The following is a 17936-nucleotide window of genomic DNA, read 5'->3' on the forward strand; positions in this document are numbered from 1 at the left end:
AACCTCGCAAGTTGTCAAGTTAACCAACTGGGACGAAGCTACATAGCAAAGAACACCTCGCCGCGGTGCACAGGAATTGTGGCCAGCTGAACAAAAATCATCAGGTTAATTACACATTGAAAGAGAAACGAAGAGAAAATCAAGCGGAAATGGCCGCAGCACATCTATGCAATAATTTTCAAATGCAGAAATATAGCTGTCAAATGACCGAAAGTGCATGGTGGTGGGCTACCCCCACCATAAGCCCACATGTGAACCTTTTACGGTTTCCATGAATAAAAGCATCATGAAATCATAATTAACCAACTTAAAATCAACTCCCTCTTGAGTCCTTAAACGCACAAGGCACTTACTTGGTTTTATCGTGCATAGTCAGCGCAACTGTGCATTAGTAGAAAATCAATAGGGAGGCACGCCTTGATTTTTCTGCTCGGATCTTTTAGCCAATAAACCCCACAATTTTTTATTGCGTGGATGATGTCGGAATGATTTTTTTTTCAACGAGTGTACCAAATAAACGCCAAAAGGAGACGAGGAATAATTGCAAGAACCAAGTAATGAAAATCAAATTACCTGGCACCATGCACAACAATTCAACAGCTTTTCTGTTTGAACTAGATTAAAATAACATCAAGGATTGCAATAACACTTAATTCATATATTTTAAAGGAGGATAACTTTGCAAGCACAACTATATTGCGTGCAATATATGGTATCTTAGACAACTCTGGCAACTAGGTAATAGGGTGAGATAACAATCTTACCATTTGAGTTCACTGAAGATAAAAATTCATGAGCACATGAGTAGACTAAATAGTAGCTCATCACCAGCTACCTACTTAGTAACGAGGCAATTCTCAAAAAATAAAATGAGAGACACGCCAAAAGCGCATACAGTTTCAAAGTTAGCGACTTTGAATATAAACAAAGATATAACTAGGCTCCATCTGGCTGGACAAAAGGGTTGGCAATCTCATCTGTACCATCAGTTGGAGACACCAGCATCACAGCAGTTCCCCTGCAAACCTGTAGCAAAAATGAAACATTCTCCTCTTTATCTCCATACTTCCTATGTCATCTAGGGTCAAACAATTCATTTGCAATCCCACAACACCTCTGGTCACAATAAATTTCAAAACATATTCGCTAGTCCAGGATCATATGAAACTAGACCCTTCCTGTGAATGTTTAAATAGAATAACCAAGATCAAAAGAAAACATACAATTAGGCCAAGGCGCCTTGTCTGATCAGTGGTCTTTAGCGGATCATCAGCATCTGCAACCCAATGAAAAGAAATAAAAATCAATGCTGTGAATAGCACATGCATAATGGTATAGATAAAGCTTCAGCATTTAGTGAGGGTGAAAGTGACTTCAGTTGCACAGTTCAATAAAAATGTTGCTAAAGTTAGAGCATATTGGTGCTCAACATTTTTTATATTAGACTATTGTCCATTTCAAGATGATCTCAGTGACATAGAAGTAACAGGTGAGTTGCATGGCATGGCAGGCCACTCTACAAATCCCCAGTGCCATGGTGCAATTCTGGAGTTAACACTATTATAACATAATACAGCGCCCAAATGAAATGATAGTAGAAAGGTGTTGGCTGTTGTTAATATGAATTAAATTGAATGGAATGGCGACTTTCCATGATTCAGGTGACAGGATAACAGAGCCACCTGGAGGGATGCTTGAAAACAAGTCCAGGCAAGTGTTCTTTTAGTCCAAATCAAACTAAATACGGTTGGACACATGCATTAAATCACTGATACAAACTACCATAATACATTACCATAACAACATAAAATTGTTACCTCTTAGAAATTCTACCGCCTCATCCAGGACAAGGTTTAGTAATTGGTCATATCCCTTCAAAGTCCCTGTCACTGAACCCAAAAGAGCAACAGTTTAGTCTTGCACACCACAGATAGAAAGTGTTAATGTTTTATTTATGAAAGATCTGGAAGCTCTCTCTAAATTTAGTGGCAGAATAAAAAAATTTCAAAGATCTGCCAAGATATTTGCTGGTGACAAAGAAGAATTACACAAAGTTATTCTTTCTTAGTTATACCCAAACTCAGTTATTAACTCAACAACCACGCTCTTATTCTCAAAAATCTGTCCCACACCCATCTACACCATACAATTTGAAGCATGGCTTGTGCTCCAACTTGTTATGTTCTTATGACCAACTATGAATCCGCATCCTAAATCTTCTAATTCAAAACCAAAAATCATAAAATCTACAGACAGAAAATAAAGGCTAGCAGATCTCTAATTGCAAAAAAAGAGATCATCTGTAAAGATCAAATATTACCCCCCGAAAAATGTAAAGTGATTTCCACTGTTGAATTTTGAAAGCTCCTTCCATAGTCCATTCTAGTTATCCGCTTTCATACTAACAAAAAGAAACAAACCTGGTGTCTAAAACTCAAACAATAGGGATCTTGTCTGGCCATTTACACCCATATTGTGAAAAGTTGAAGATTACAGTATTGCACATCACACTAGGTTTAAGTAAATACACTACACGTCCTCTCATTTTTCCTTTATTTAACCTAATCACCCCCAAACAATACCAAACAATGCAAAAACAAATCATAATCCAGAAATCCATATCCATAAAATCTACATTAAAAAAGAAGAAGAAGAAGAAAAGTGAAAAAAGTAGTGACCTTGTCTACCACCAGTGAGCTTGACTTGAACACCCTTGTCCACGAACTTAGCCAAATCCAATACTGTTTCTTTCCTCCCTGACTGAAACCACAATTAGTTACACACATTAAACCCTAATCACAAAATCAACAATATAACACACAATCTCAATCCATACTTACCATCTTATCTGATTAACTATACAGCTCCTCTTTACACAACAATCCAATAACCCTAGACTGATACAAAAAGAAGAAGAGCATAAATGCATAGACAGCAACGAGACATATATCCACAGAAGAAAAGTTATTAAATAAATAAACAAAAAAATCTATGCAAAAAACTTGCTTTTTCTCGGGGAAGTGAAGCGTGCCCTAGATTTTCTCTCTTTCCCTGTCCTGCTGTGCTTTTCCCGCTTTGCTTGCTGCACACCGAAGAAAACCACAACGCTATTCGTGCTAGTCGGGGTACTAAAGTGAGGTTTCGACTCCCGGCTTCTTTTACATCGGCCCAATAATGAAAGCCCATATGTACGGTTTCCTTTGGGCCCAGATAGGAGCAGACCCAGGAAACAAAAGTCTAGGGCTTTTTTCGTAACACAGAAATCCAAATGACAAAACTAGCCTCGGACATGAGGGTATATAACCGGCAGTTTTGTGGAAAAACGAGGCTTTATTTAGTTACTTTAGGGGGGGCTGCGGCGGTAATAGGGTTTTGTTGTAGCAGCCGATAGGAGGAAGACTGTTTCTGGGAATAGCTGAGCTGCGAAGATGCCGGAGAAATCAGGGAAAGGAAGAAAGGAAGAGGTTATCACCAGAGAATACACCATCAACCTTCACAAACGCTTGCATGGATGGTATCTCACTCATTCACTCTCTCATCATTTATTAAAAATGGTCTAGATCTGATTTAAGAACAGTTTAATTTCATCTTTAATTATTGTTAATTTTGATTTATTGATTGGTTCTATTTTCCATGTTTCTTTTCTTAGTTATTGATATGTTCGCTGGACCGTGTAAACCAACTAATCTTGGTTAGATTGGAAAGCTGAGGGTATTTATTTTATTAATCAGCAACGAAAGAGTACAATACTTAATGGCAATGCCCTGTGATTGCAAATCGAATACCTTAGTGAATATGTTAAGATAATTAGAAGCAACAAAAGTTGGGGGGGTTGCGTATAATACGAGATCTGTTTATGCTCTTGTTTGCTATTTTCTCTTTTTCTATTTTTTTCTAGATGGAGATGTTGCGTGTGACTGACTTGCAGCTTTGGTTGTTATTGTTGTTTTTTAGCTTTTCGCTTGTGATATAAATATGAAAATGTTTTCTTTATACTTGTTTGTGTTTAGATGTTGGCTGGATTGTTGTTATTCTTCACAGCTTAATATGATAAAATGATTTTATTCCCTTTCCAATTTGCTATCTCTCTTATTTAGGTTTTTGTTGTATGATTTGTTTTCCCTTCTGCGTTATTTTCTTAGCATGTGATGTGTACGCATTTTCACAGTACAATGCAGGGTATTTTGTTGAAACTAATGGTGTACTTTGTGCTTTTGAATGCGACACCCAGGGCTGTTCAAGCTGTAAAGTAACGAAGTTTAAACCTGCTAGATGAATAATTGGTGCAATTGAATAAGTTTTCTGAAGTTGTGTTCAAAGCCTTTTTAAAAAAACAAAGTTGATTTCTCATTGCTAATCTAGATTTATAGATTTACTGATGTGATATGTTTCGATAATCTTTGAACTAAATTTTGTTTGATTTCTATTTGAAGCACCTTCAAGAAGAAGGCTCCAAAGGCCATCAAGGAGATAAGGAAGTTTGCACAGAAGGCCATGAAGACAACTGATGTCAGAGTTGATGTTAAGCTAAACAAGCATGTGTGGAGCCGAGGTATTAGGAGTGTGCCAAGGAGAGTTCGTGTTCGTGTTGCACGGAAGAGGAATGATGAAGAAGATGCCAAGGAAGAATTTTATTCCCTTGTCACTGTTTCAGAGCTTCCTCCAGAGGGATTTAAGGGTTTGGGCACCAAGGTCATTGATGACGAAGAAGAATGAAGTAACCTGCTTCCTTAGTGTTCTATGTTAAGTTGCAGTTTTGGCTATATTGTTGATTCATCCAGTGAATTTCATTTTGTTTTGGATTCTCTTGGAGACATCTTTAGCAAAGAAAGTATCGTTGACGTTTTATTTATGCATTCAGAGTTTTGGTTGATGTTTAATTGAGTATTAAGTTTCTTAATCGGCCCTCGCCTCTACAAGTGAACGCGATTTTGTGTATCTGCGAATGACATCTTAATTAGGTTTGGCTTCATAATTCATAATTTCGTATTTAAGAAAATGAATGGCTGTTATACATATAAGATAAATTGCTCCGTGCTGTTCATGTGCGGTTCCAATGGCGTTCAGTTGTGCGATAGGATGCAGTCGATGTTAATTTGGTATAGTTTTCACATACTTTGGCAAGAACTCTACTGTGTAATCTTTTTATGCGAGCAGAAGTTTGTCTTGTGAAAGTGCAATTCTGAACTTTGTTTCCTTTAGTGGGTATGCAGCTAACTGTATTGCAAGAGATCTGCTACCGCTAAAGCCTACTTGTAGTGCTAGCTCGCGTGCTATTGAAATGGAAATGGATTTTAGCACGCACAAATTATGAAGTCTCCTGTCTAGGATGCTGTCCAAATGGGTGTTTTAGAAACTTAATACTCAACCTTCAACATTTTTTAAGTGCTGTTGTTTCTTTCAGTTTGCTGGAAGTTTATTTTTATGATTTTTTTAATCTTAATTTTTAATATTGGTATAATTAAAAATTGAATTTTGTAATTTTTTTTATTTTTTTTTTATAAGGTTATCTAAGACTTATAACTTAAATTGCGGGTTTGACAAATTAACTCGAGTTGCTTTTATAGGTTTTCTTTAATTGATTTTGTTTTTAATTTTATCCTCCGGGTTGATTGAGAATTAGGTTTCATAATTTGTTTTGATTTGCTTTCAATGAGGTTATCATAGTCTTCCAACCCGGGCTATAAATTTGACATGTTAACCCGAGTTGACCTAAGTGAATCCAATATGTTGTTATTTTAATGTTAAAAAAAATATCATCTTGAAAATATTTTTTAGTCAAACTATATTTTTACATGTCATCCGGGTTGTTTTTTGACCTATAAAATTAATTGGGTCACATCAAGTTAATCCCCATATAATTTAATTTATTTTTCAACAAAAAAAAAATTGACCAGGCGTGATACAGGTAAACAGTATAGTATATCATAAGAAAATAAGGAGTTATCCACAGGAAAGTTATGGATTAGGCTCATTTAGGCATCCAGTGCCTTGTGTGTGTGTGTTCTTAACAGCTTCACAAATCAATCTTTATACATTAAAGAGAAAAGCTAAAACACTTGGGATAATTATTGTATATATACCTTTGTTTACTATGGATTATAATAGTAAAATGATAAATTTATCATTGAAAAAATATCTCATATTGCTGTCTTTTTAAAGGTATAATGATATTTTTCTTTAGTTCATTTGTCACTTGAGAATTGTTTAGAGGTGTCTTTGTTTTTTTATTATGTTTTTACATCATAAAATTAATTTGTTACCCTTAAAAGCAAAAAATCATTTTACTTTGGTCAATGGCCTTTTCAACATTTTACCTTTTTAATATACAATTAAATTATAGATTTGATCTTAGAGTTAAAAAAAAAAATAAGCTATTAACACAGGGGCGTTGATGTCTTTTCATATTAGTTATTTTGTAATTACTAGTTTGGTCGGGGTGATAACGTAATTTATTATTTTTTAAATTGAAAGGGTTGCTGACGTGTGCACGTGTCAGTGCATAGGAGGTGCCGTGTATTTTGGATGGTGCGTGTGACACCTTCCGGTGATTGAAAATATGCTTTCATCATCTTATTTATTTCTTTGTCGTGTCATTTTCCTCGATGGGTGACACATGTCATTTATAAGTGGTTGGTTTATCGCAGATGATCCTTTTTTTTTTTCTTTTTTTTTTTCTATCTTGTTCCTAAAAAACTAAATTTGACCCTCATTGTTATTGTTGTTGTTTCATAATCCATCATTTGGGTTTTGATTTTAGTCTTTTTTTTTTGTTGAAGTTTTATTTGTTTTCAATTTAATTTTTCAATTATAGTTTATATATATAATTATTTTGATTTTGTCCTTCTGCTTTTGATTTCTTATTTTTTTTCTTTGATATTTTTTGTCAAAATTAGTTTTCAGTTTTATCCTTCAAGTTAGGTTTATGATTTTTTTCAATAGCAATAGTAATACTAATTTCAGTTTGATCATTCTTCTTTTGATTTCTTATTTGTTTCATTTGTTTTCTTGGCAAATGACAAGTTTTTATGGTTTTTAGTTTTATCCTTCAAATTAAGTTTGTGTTTTTTGTTATTTCAATAACAGTAATGACAATAACAACAACAATAACAATGATAATAGTGATAATAATAATAATATTAATTATGGTAATTATAGTAGTTGCAATCATAGTTATCAAACTCGATCCAGGGGTTGACTCGGCCAAGGGGTTGGGTTGCGGGTTATATGGGTCAACCTGAGAAAAAAAAATATTTGAAATTTTAATTTTTCATATGAAAAAATTAAAGAACAATTCATGTGAATATAGGCTATACATGCTGTAAATAATGAATTTTAAAAAAATATTTCAAAAAGTTTTTTATCCTACATTGAAAAGATATTATATTATTCTTTTAAGTTGAAGTATTCAAACCAAATTTTTTTTTTATCCCACATTGAAAAAATATAATTTTTTTTCTTGTGAAGATAGAGTGTATATACTAAAGAGCTTTAAATCTTACATTGAAAAAATTACTTTTGAACATAGAGTATATATATTAAAAGGTTTCAAATCCTTCAAATCTCACATTTGAAAATATATTATATTATCCTTTTAAGTTAAAGTATTTAAACTAAAAAGCGTTTTTATCCCACATTAAAAAAATAATATTTTTTTTTGGAATATAGAGTATACATACTAAAGAGTTTCAAATTCCACATTGAAAAAATAAAACATTCATTTACTATTTATATAGTGAACTTTGAAAAGGGTTAATAAACAACTAAAAAATATATATAAAAAAGGGGTCTAGGAGAAAAACCACATTTAAAAAAAAGGGGTCACGTCTGGGTTTATCCGGGTTGCTTGGGTTTGACCGGATTTTTGCATTGGTCGGTCTTTTGCCTTACCCGGACTGGTCCAACTACCTAGTCGACCGGGTCCCGGGTCGACCCGCAGGGCTGGTCCGAGTTTAATAACTATGGTTGCAATAGTAGTAACAGTGGTAGTAGTAATGATACCAACAATATTACTAGTAATACTAGTACTAGTATTAATAATAATAATAATAATACAAATAATAAAAATAACAACAACAATAATAATGGTGGTGGTGGTGGTAACAATGGTGATAATAAAAACAAAAATAATAATAGCATTAATAATAATAATAATAATAATAATAATGAAACCAGTAACAATAATAACAATACTACTTAGTTGTTATAACAATTGTAGCTATAATAATAGTTTTTTATATGATAATAACACGAGAATTATAATAATAATTAGGATAATAATACTAATAATTGTGATAATTGTGATAATAATGAAAATAATACTACCATTAGTAACGTTAGTGGTAATAATAATAGTAACAAATAATAATATTAGTATGATAGTAGTAATAACAATGATGATAGTAATAATAATAATACTAACAATGATAATAATAATGATAATAGTAGTGTATTAAGATAGTAACAATGATGATAATAATAATAGTAATAGTAAAGATATTAATAACAATAGTAGTTTATTATGATGATAATAATGATTATGATATTAATAATTATGGTGATAATAGTGATAATAATAATAGCAGTGGTGGTGGTGGTGGTGGTGATATCAATGCTATTAATATTAACAATAATAGGAATAATAGCGATAATAATAGTAATAGTAATTATAATAATAGCTATAATAATAATGATGATGATGATGATATTATTTATTATTAACAATAGTGATAGTAATAACTACAATGATAATAATAATAGTAACAATGATAGCAATAAAAATGATAATAATATTAGCGACAATTTATCATTCAACGTTAGATTTTTTAATGATTGAGTTTCATAGTTTTTCCATGTATGATATTTCCAATTTAATAACCTGAGTTACGAGTTTGAAAAGTTGACGTGTCCTAACATCATTTTTTTATTTTTTGCCTTATTGTTATTTTTTTAAGTTTCATCGCTCAACATTAATTTTTTAAAATAAAAATCGATCATCCGAGTTTCCTTTGAACCTAATGAACAAACCAATTCACATGGAGTTAGTTTTTATATAGTTTGACTGGAAACTCATGCCAAGGATCCAAGTCAAGAGATTTCAAGATTTATCTTCTTACTCGTGTTTAATAGCACTACAAGAAATTTTCATGTTCTTAGTGTTCTTTTCTACATTTTTTTAAAAAAATAGTTTGACCTGCGTCAGAGTGTGGGTCAATGGACTAGTACATTTTATACTAGAGAGTAAATATAATAAAATATTTAAATTGTATCTAATAATTTTAAGTTATTTAATTTTAATTATAATATTTAGAGTTTCAAATTGTAACATTATTTTTATTATAATTAATATTTCAACATAATAAACAATAATAAGATAGCCATTAATCATTTAATATAAATTATTATAACTTGAAAATTACACACATAGTAAAAAAATATTATGTTTATAAAATTTAGAATGTCTTATCAACTCAATAATTCATTAGCTTAGAATTTAACTTGAATAAAAATCAATGAGAAAATTTTATTTTTTTCTTCTAAAACAAAATTATTTCAAGAATTTATTTCTATATTTTTTTGGATTGACTACCTGATCAACGACTCAAGTTCCAAGTTGAATTGATCCCGAGTTAGGTTTTACTAGCATGAAAATACTATAAAAGCACTATGATATAGAAAATGCCTCTATTTGGACAACAAAGAATAATTCCATATTAAGTTGAAATTCGGTGAACTGGTCCATTATCAATTCACTAAAGGGCCCAATCAATCCATTGCCGCGAGGGAAAGCAAATCGTGCCCGCGAAGCTTTTGCTCTTGACCATTTTAATGGACAATTAAACCCGCCACCGCCTGCTCAAAATTTCACAACGTCAGATCTAACCACACTGAATCCATTCTATTCAATTACATAAGGTAATCCCTAATTTTTTTTGCTCTCTTATCAACGCTGTACCCCTTCCATTTCCTTATCTTCATTCCCCGTTTGTTTCCCGAGCAAACGAGGTAAAAAAAAATAAAAACCCTCCATTTGCGGAATTTAAAACCTTTTTTAGGTTATGTTGCTTAGTTTCTCATAATCGATCCTTTCATTTTAACTGCATTTCACGCCATTGTGTAATCAAGTTGGTTTTTTGTGCTTTGAGGATCTTCAAAATTTACAGGATTTCTATCCATCTTGTTAGAAAAATGAAGGGCGACCTGGAGTGTTGTCCGAAACTAGAAAATGGCGATGTCAAGTATGTCTCTGGACTCAGTACTATACTGGTAGCAACAATCCAGGAGGCGAAAGATCGGATCTCTCAGATAGAATACATATTTTGCAACCAGCTTTACCCGAATTTCCAAGCGAAATCCAAGAGTTTGCAGAAGATTTATGCGGATGCGGAAGGGGCGTGGAAAGAGAAGGAAAAAGATCTCTTGGAGCAAATTGAGAAACTTCGAGTTGAGAAGCAGGAAGTTGTTGAAGGAAACAAGGTTGAGAAGGAAAAGCCGAACGAGAAGGCAAATGCGCTGCTTGCTGCTACGCTAAGAAATCGAGAATCTAGAATTGATGAGCTGGAACAGGAGGTTGTGAAGAAGTCTAAGGAAATTGACGAGGGGATGGAATTACAGAATAAGTTACTCCAATTGGTTCAAACGAAGGCGGCTATGATAGTGGATAAAGGAAGGGAATTGAAAAGGAACGAAGGGAAGAGCAATGAGCTGCTTGCTAAAGTGAAGAGCTTAGAGAAAAATGTTGAAGAACTGCAAGATGAGGTCAGGAAGAAGTCGGAGAAAGTAGCAGAGAAAACAGAGTTGGCAAACAATTTGAGCAAGAGAGTTTTGTCTCTGTTATCAATGGTTGAGGATAATGAGAAGTTGAAGACTGAGAATGAACAACTCATGCACAAAGTAGAATGTCTGGAGAAGAATCTTAGTGGACTTAAAAACAAGCTCAGGGAGAAAACGGAAGAAACTGAAGGGGGAAGAGTACTGCAAGCAGAATTGCTTCAACAAATTGATATGAACGCTGTAGAAATCTTGAAGCAAAAAGAACAGCTAGACATGTCCGAGAATGATAAAAAGGAGCTCTTGGAAAAAGTGAATGGGTTAGAGGAGAAGGTCAATGAGCTACAGGAAAATCTAAGTAGCAGTGGTAAAGAGGCTGAAGGAAAGGTTTCGTACGATAAACTTCTTCACAACATTCAATTGAAGGACTCTGAGTTATTGGCCGAGAAGAGGAAGACGAGGGATTTGCATGGTCTTTACATGAAGTTGAGGTCTCAATACAACTACCTCTGCACAAAGTCTGGTCTTACTATGAAGAATATGCTCAAAGACAAACTAGAAGACGAAAGTGGTTCCTTCAAGCATCAGCCGACAACTTCATCTGGTAAGGTTTTATTGTTTTTTTACTTCATTTTTCTATAAAGCGGAGAGGAACTAGACGATTGAATTTAGTGGTGATTTGCTAGTAGTTGTAGCTTGGAAGAGAAGTATAAATTGGTGAATTTTTCTGGTAGTTGCTTCAAGATTGACATGTATGTTTATTCTGTTTTTCTCTGAATTTGTGGTGCTTGTGCTTTATAAAATCCTGCAATGAAAAAAGAAGAAGAAAAGAACACAATCTTCAGGGCATGCTTTGTTGTTTACAATAAATTGCATGTACTTCTCTTCCTGATACTAACCAAGCTTCCGTTGCTTGGTATTTTAGACGGTGGAAACAAAAGTGTAGATGCATCTGCAGCATTTTGTGAGACGAAAGAAGTCAAAACTGAAAATGAATCCAGCGATGGCTTGGTGGACAATAAAGTTGTGAAATCAATTCCAATCGCAAACTTCAAATCTCCTACTTCTATTTTTGTCACACCAAAATGTCCTCCCACTGTGAAATCCGCTCAAATAATTGGCACAAAGAGACCTGCATCTAGTTGGATAGATACTAGATCTCATCAAGGAAAAGATGGTCCTGACCCTCATGATGATTTCCTTGATACCCCATTGGAGAAACTCAGGGCAGACTTGGACAAAACCATGGAGGAAGAAGTTCAGGATCTCCACATTGTACTTCAAAATGATAAAAACATGGACCCTAGCAGTTCAGATGATGAAACGCAGGATATAAATCTTGATCGTAACCTACGGGAGCAGCAGATGCCAGTAACAATAGGTGGCAAAAGAGGTTTCAAGTATGTTGAACCAGTTCGAAAGAAAGCTGAGCGGCAAAATTTGAAAGGAGTTGAATGCAAGCAGTGCAAAAAATTCTATGACGCAGTTCTCCCCAATAATGGAGGTGATGGTCATAAGCAGAATGTCCGCTGCGAGCATCATGATGGTGTTTCTAGGCATCGATACAAGTATGTTCCTCCCATGACTCCTGAGGGATTTTGGAATATTGGATTTGAATCTGAAATGTGATCTTGAGCTTGAAATGTCTTAACTGTTTATTCCATTAATTTTAGTTTTAAACCAATCTGGTAAATAACTGATAAATGGAAGCCCGTATCTTTGAGCATCTGCAAGATCAATCCTCTTCCCCTGTTACCTGATGTGTATCAAAAGTAAAACTTAACATTAGGTTCCTTTTCTTGTTTTCCATTGAGAGACCATTCCAATATGGAAATTTACTGTTCCTGAGCAGTTTTACAAAGATCTAGGTGATGTTCCTTAGGCTTCTTTTTATGCTAAGCATAGTCCTTTTACTGTCAGTTGGGATAGGAAATTCTTGCATGTTTTTAAACGACCTACAGTTGCTCAGGGATACAATTATGGTATTCTGCTTTATGACTTGTCTATTTTTCTGATTCCAACTTCCTTTGCAGTTTTTTATTTTTTCCTTTGGACCACTTTATAGGTTCAAAATCCAAGCTTCATGTGTTGTTTCGAATCTTTCGATCTGCTAAGATTAGAAATGCTGTACCATGTGTAACCTATTTCATCTTCCGTCGTGGCTGTGGCTTTTAGCTATTCGACAATACTTTAAAAGCTAATATTCCATATGTTATTTTTAGAAGCTAGAATTTGGAGCTTTTCAAAAGTCACAGTTTTCCTAAACGGATACTAATCTATGAACCTGGTCTAATAAATGAAGACGGAGCTCTAAGCAAGAGGTAGAGGTACAACTTCCATTTTCTACTTGACAAGTAATAACAACAAATATAAAAAGAAGTCAAGAAGAAGGGGAAAGGAGGTGATATTTTTCCTATCCTTGCTCTGGGTCCAAGATGAAGAATTACTGAAATTTAATTTCTTCAGATGTCGGTGAGAGAACATAATGACTGAAACTGAGATACCACAACACAAAACTTTGATGGAAATAAGATCAACGCCATTGGAATTAAAAAAAATATATTTTATCAACATATTATAAAAAGTGTTCCAGAAAACTGTCTACCTGTTTTGGTATTGGGATTTCAAGATCAACGCAATTGGAATTATATCAACAGCATGGATAGTCACCAGAGAAGTGTTGTGTTTTGCACTTTGATGGGTATCTTTGAAAGAAGGAAAGATACCAGGGGAATCTCAGCGTCACTAGTGGATGGTACGCATTTCTGGATTTGGAAGGACGTTCAAGAAGTTACTTAGAATTGGCAGGTTTCATCATGTGCTGTTGGAAGTTGTTTCTGTTACCATCTTAATGAAGGGTCATTAAAGGGATGCCATTTTCGGAGGTAAAGCTCATGTTACCTTTTCTGTTCTGGTCTGTGAGGATGGAGGCTACTAGTCTGGTTCTCGTCAAAGCAGTAGAGACATCTGGGGCACACTAGCAAATCAAAGCCTCTATTGCTAATTGGCTCCATCGGTGAGAAGGGTAGCATTGCAAAATGGGAATCAATTAGGAAGGTAACATTTATTACTCAGGAACATGCATTGCTGTACGAGAGTCTGATCTCTGCTTCTGTCGTTACTCCTATTCCCACCAGCCATGGCAGAAATGCTGTGTGGGAAATATAAGTGCTATCTTTAATAAATGCATGCGCAAAAGTATGGATATGTTCTATCTTTATGCAAACAATAATTGGTGTATGCTACTGCTTGGTAGGAGCTTGCTCAAATCCAATGTATTGGACTGATTTATCTGAATTATGCATGGACTTCATTTATGAGATAAGTTGGTTCATAAGATCTTCTGTAGGCCAACTAGATCATCATGCTATTATCGTCAAACCTATTAGCAATATCAAACAATGGAGGAAATGATTGATTTGTCCTTCCTCTTCTGTACAGTACCGAGAAAATCTGCAGGTTTCAGAAAGTGGAGCAGTAGCTAAAGAAACCCAGGAACCTTATTTACTCGTGGATAATTATTTTCAAGTTTAGAAAGATACATGCTTCGATTTCTGTTTCAAGTGCCCAAGGCCTTGAAGAACAACAGCAAAACTAAGAAAGTAATTTATAAGCGAATCTTTACATACGAATGATGTCGAATATCTTTATGATCCTACTGTTGTTGATCACGTGGATGCTGTTTTTGCCATGTTTGTTCTTTTTTCGGATCCAAAGACTATAAACAAAGAGAAAGCATTTGATATGTTCCTAATTACCTTACCCCAGAGCGATCAAATGATACAAGGCGTCCCCTCTCCATTCTGATTAGTGTTTGGAAACACGATCTATACGATATTATATAAATATATATTTTTTTAAAGTTAATTATTATTTTTTATGTTTTTGAATTGTTTTAATGTATTGATATTAAAAATAAATTTTTAAAAATAAAAAATATTATTTTAATATATTTTATAAGTAAAAATTACTTTGAAAAACAACTCTATTGTTTACCATTATTTCAACAATGCCCATTCATTATACAAATAATTATAATGGTGCTTAGTAGTTAATTAATATTAAACGATCTTAATCTAACTTTCCCAAGAATCTCTGTCCATCTACCTCATGCTGCTTATCACGTGCATGCAACTGCCCTACGTTTTGTCCATTTCAACTTCGGATCAACAACAACAAAATCTAGAAATAACTCACACTTTAGTACGATGATGATACTTTTACAATAACGACACTTTGACACATCTATGAAACAACATTCATCCGGTACCCCGGGAGAAAAACGAAACCCCCAATTTGACGCTTTATCGGCCGATCAATACATTAACAAGCCCTCAATGGGTTCCCGCAAAGACAATCATTAAAACTATATGAGGATGCTTCAAGGTGATCAAATGGTGACCCAACAGGAATTGGTCCGCAGAGATAGTTATGGCTTAAATCCAAATGCCCCACATATGCCGCCGACGAAAGTGAACTGGGTATCGGTCCCTTCAAATTGTTGTACGACAAATCAAGAGCCATAAAGTAAGTTTTCGGCCCGAAAGCATCCGGTATGTTACCTTCAATAGCATTCTTGCTCAAGTTCAACATCCCCAAACCGGTACTACTCAACAAAGATTGTGGCAATGGACCGGAAATCATGTTACTATCCAAGTTAAGCGTAGAAAGAACCGGCATGCTGCCTATCCAGTCTGGTAGCCAACCCGAAATCTGATTAACAGACAAATCCAAGTCTGCAAGCCGATACATAACCGATATAGAGCTTGGTATGGCTCCACTTAGCTGGTTTTTACTCAACAATGCACGGCTAAGCATTTTCAAGTTACCAAAATCAGAAGGTAACTGACCAGTCAGCATATTGTTGCTAAGATCCAAATGCTTCATGTTTTCCAACTTTGTAAGTGACGAAGGAATCTCTCCAGTGAGTCCGTTATCGGCAAGATTTAAAACCGTGAGTCTCTGTAGATTCCCGATATTAGCAGGAATCTTGCCAGAGATCTTGTTACCTATGAGATCCAAGATTCGGAGATTACTTAAAGAAACAACACATTCAGGGATTTCACCTGAAACCCCTTTCCAGTCTGCTAGAATGAAAGTAGAGAGTCTGTCAAGTTTGCATATTGAAGGGTTGATGGAACCTGTCATGTAACCTGACCTGCCAGCTTTTTCGAAGATGGGGTCTTCGGATTCACCACGCAGGTTGATGTCTGCGACTCTGCCCGTGGTGGGGTCACAGCTGATGCCGTACCAGTTGGAGCAGCAGTTGGTGCCTGCCCAGGTATTGAAGATGCCCAAGTATGGTTCATCGAGGGTAGACTTGAAGGCTTGTAACGCTGCTAGGTCTGATGGAGTGCAGCTGGAAGTGACGGAGATGAGGGTGAAGAGGAGAGTTAGTACTGTTGTGAGTAGTAACACACTCATCCCTGATGATTTTGAGTTTTGCTGGAGTAAAATGCCGGAGGAGGTGTTTTGCTAATTGCTAGAATATGGTAGTTTTGTGTTTTGAAGAGGAGGATGGCGGTAATGAAAACAGAGTGCGTTGAGAGAGAGAGAGAGAGAGATGATTAGGTGGGGAGAGGAGGTTTTGGAAGTTGGGAGACGAGGTTGCTTATATATATTTGTTCTGGATCAGTATGCCCTTGACATGTTGTCTAATTTACAGTTCAAGATCATACTGTGATCATTACATTTTTTTTGATAAATAAATACTGTGATTAGTTGCTTGCACATGCACCAGCAGCTAGCACATTACATGATTTAGCTGCATTTGTTTCTTAATTCCGATTCCACGTTAGTTTTTTTTTTTTTAATAATATAACACAATCTATACTTATCTACAGCTTGATCTTAACCGGAGAGCGGTTAATTGACATCTTAGAAAGAATAATTCTTGGAATCAACCATTAACTTTTTCTGCAACAAACCTTCCAGCTCTCTCTCCTGGTGATATTATGATGATACACTACATTGCGATCAAATCCCGAAGGCAGGCAGCAAATATAGTTGAGGTAGGCCCATGAGGGACCCTAGCACATGCTTCCTCAGTCACCAGACAGGAAAGGTGAATCCAAAACACAAATGCCCCTTCTCCAGCTTTGCAGTTTCTAAGTAAAAGGCTGCGTTTATAGCATTATCTGCTGGAAAATGCAAAAACACGAAGACTTTCAGTTGAGAATGGACAATGGCTATATCATCTACCACAATGGTACTAAGACCCTACCGTGATTTCACTATTAAAACCCCCATCCTAATGATTAAGACGTTTTCTTGTATTTAGTTTTTACTTTTTTCAGAAGTAGATCTTGCCGTGTAAAACAAGTTTACTATAGCACAAAAATCAGCAACGAAATCAGTGCTATTCATTAGTACTGGACGAGAATTCTTCTACCAAATTATGGGTTCACGAATTGATTAGGGATGCTGACACAATTCATCCCTTTGTAGCTGTGGAGCTGAGGACATCTGTCTTCTTTTCCCCTTCAGAAAGAATCTCCGTATAAATTCCGGACCATTGTTCTTTCCAGGTCCATCAATGAAATACAAACTAACGACATAAGAGAACCTGCATTAATGTATATAAGCATTCCTGTTAAATGTCAGTCTTACCTAATCTTCTGGGGGCCTTTCTTTCAGTTCATGTCCCTCCATAAAATCACACCAGGCCCTCCTTTTCTGACAGGTCTTCCATTTCATAAAATCAAGGATGAAATCAGGCAGTGACTTGTATAGGACTGAGTTTGAGTTTGATATACTGTACTATAATAATGCTGTATGGGTACCATAGCACGTGTATTATGAACACGCACACATGGGGGGGTGCTCTGTAGTTTTTCAGCCAAGATGCGCCCTTCCTACTTTATAAACTTTGGATGTAGAATGAAACATTACCATTGTCAGTAGTGCCTTTAAATCGTTTCTTTAATTTGTTGGTAAAGATCTTCCGAACCACGTAAAATAAAGGATAAATTTGAAATATTTTCTCCACTATATTCAGCAATGTTTCTTTGCTGTAAAATTCTTACATTGACTTCATAGTCTCCAAAAAGTCTCATTTCTTTTTCGTAAACGATTAAGAAAAAAAAGTTTCATCGTGGCTTCTGTTTGTTAATATAAACGGTCAATGAAATCCAATGATGAGCTCACCTTTTAAATTTTTTTAGAAG

At 35.0% G+C, this 17936-nt stretch overlaps 4 protein-coding genes across 8 annotated transcripts; 2 read left to right on the forward strand and 2 right to left on the reverse strand.

The window, feature by feature from the left end:
- Window positions 1-637: 637 nt before the first annotated feature.
- LOC7480092 (sm-like protein LSM7) lies at window positions 638-3122 on the reverse strand. 2 transcript variants are annotated; one of them, XM_002299916.4, is made up of 6 exons: window positions 3007-3122; window positions 2841-2897; window positions 2679-2760; window positions 1818-1889; window positions 1224-1276; window positions 638-1026 (listed from the first exon to the last, which is right to left on the reverse strand). In XM_002299916.4, the coding sequence occupies exons 2-6, from the start codon at window positions 2841-2843 to the stop codon at window positions 937-939; spliced, it is 300 nt and encodes a 99-aa protein (XP_002299952.1). In that variant the 5' UTR covers window positions 2844-2897; window positions 3007-3122; the 3' UTR covers window positions 638-936. The 2 variants fall into 2 exon arrangements, with proteins under 2 accessions (XP_002299952.1, XP_024458951.1); XM_024603183.2 differs by having other exon boundaries at window positions 2841-2892; window positions 3007-3113.
- Window positions 3123-3325: 203 nt separating this feature from the next.
- LOC7463860 (60S ribosomal protein L31) lies at window positions 3326-4900 on the forward strand. The gene is made up of 2 exons (XM_002298407.4): window positions 3326-3514; window positions 4434-4900. Exons 1-2 carry the CDS (start codon window positions 3429-3431, stop codon window positions 4714-4716), a joined length of 369 nt encoding a protein of 122 aa, XP_002298443.1. The 5' UTR covers window positions 3326-3428; the 3' UTR covers window positions 4717-4900.
- Window positions 4901-9748: 4848 nt separating this feature from the next.
- LOC7480093 (protein gamma response 1) lies at window positions 9749-12651 on the forward strand. Of its 4 annotated transcripts, none has more exons than XM_024601512.2 (3): window positions 9749-9915; window positions 10164-11374; window positions 11696-12651. In XM_024601512.2, the coding sequence occupies exons 2-3, from the start codon at window positions 10189-10191 to the stop codon at window positions 12397-12399; spliced, it is 1890 nt and encodes a 629-aa protein (XP_024457280.1). In that variant the 5' UTR covers window positions 9749-9915; window positions 10164-10188; the 3' UTR covers window positions 12400-12651. The 4 variants fall into 4 exon arrangements, with proteins under 4 accessions (XP_024457280.1, XP_024457289.1, XP_002298444.1 ...); XM_024601521.2 differs by having other exon boundaries at window positions 9755-9915; window positions 10185-11374; XM_024601516.2 differs by having other exon boundaries at window positions 9759-9915; window positions 10146-11374.
- A 2302-nt stretch (window positions 12652-14953) lies between these two features.
- LOC112323333 (DNA damage-repair/toleration protein DRT100) lies at window positions 14954-16682 on the reverse strand. The gene has a single exon (XM_024581001.2). It carries the CDS (start codon window positions 16192-16194, stop codon window positions 15094-15096), a length of 1101 nt encoding a protein of 366 aa, XP_024436769.1. The 5' UTR covers window positions 16195-16682; the 3' UTR covers window positions 14954-15093.
- Window positions 16683-17936: the final 1254 nt, after the last annotated feature.

Source organism: Populus trichocarpa, chromosome 1 (assembly GCF_000002775.5).
Source record: "Populus trichocarpa isolate Nisqually-1 chromosome 1, P.trichocarpa_v4.1, whole genome shotgun sequence".
Classification (NCBI taxonomy): Eukaryota; Viridiplantae; Streptophyta; class Magnoliopsida; order Malpighiales; family Salicaceae; genus Populus; species Populus trichocarpa.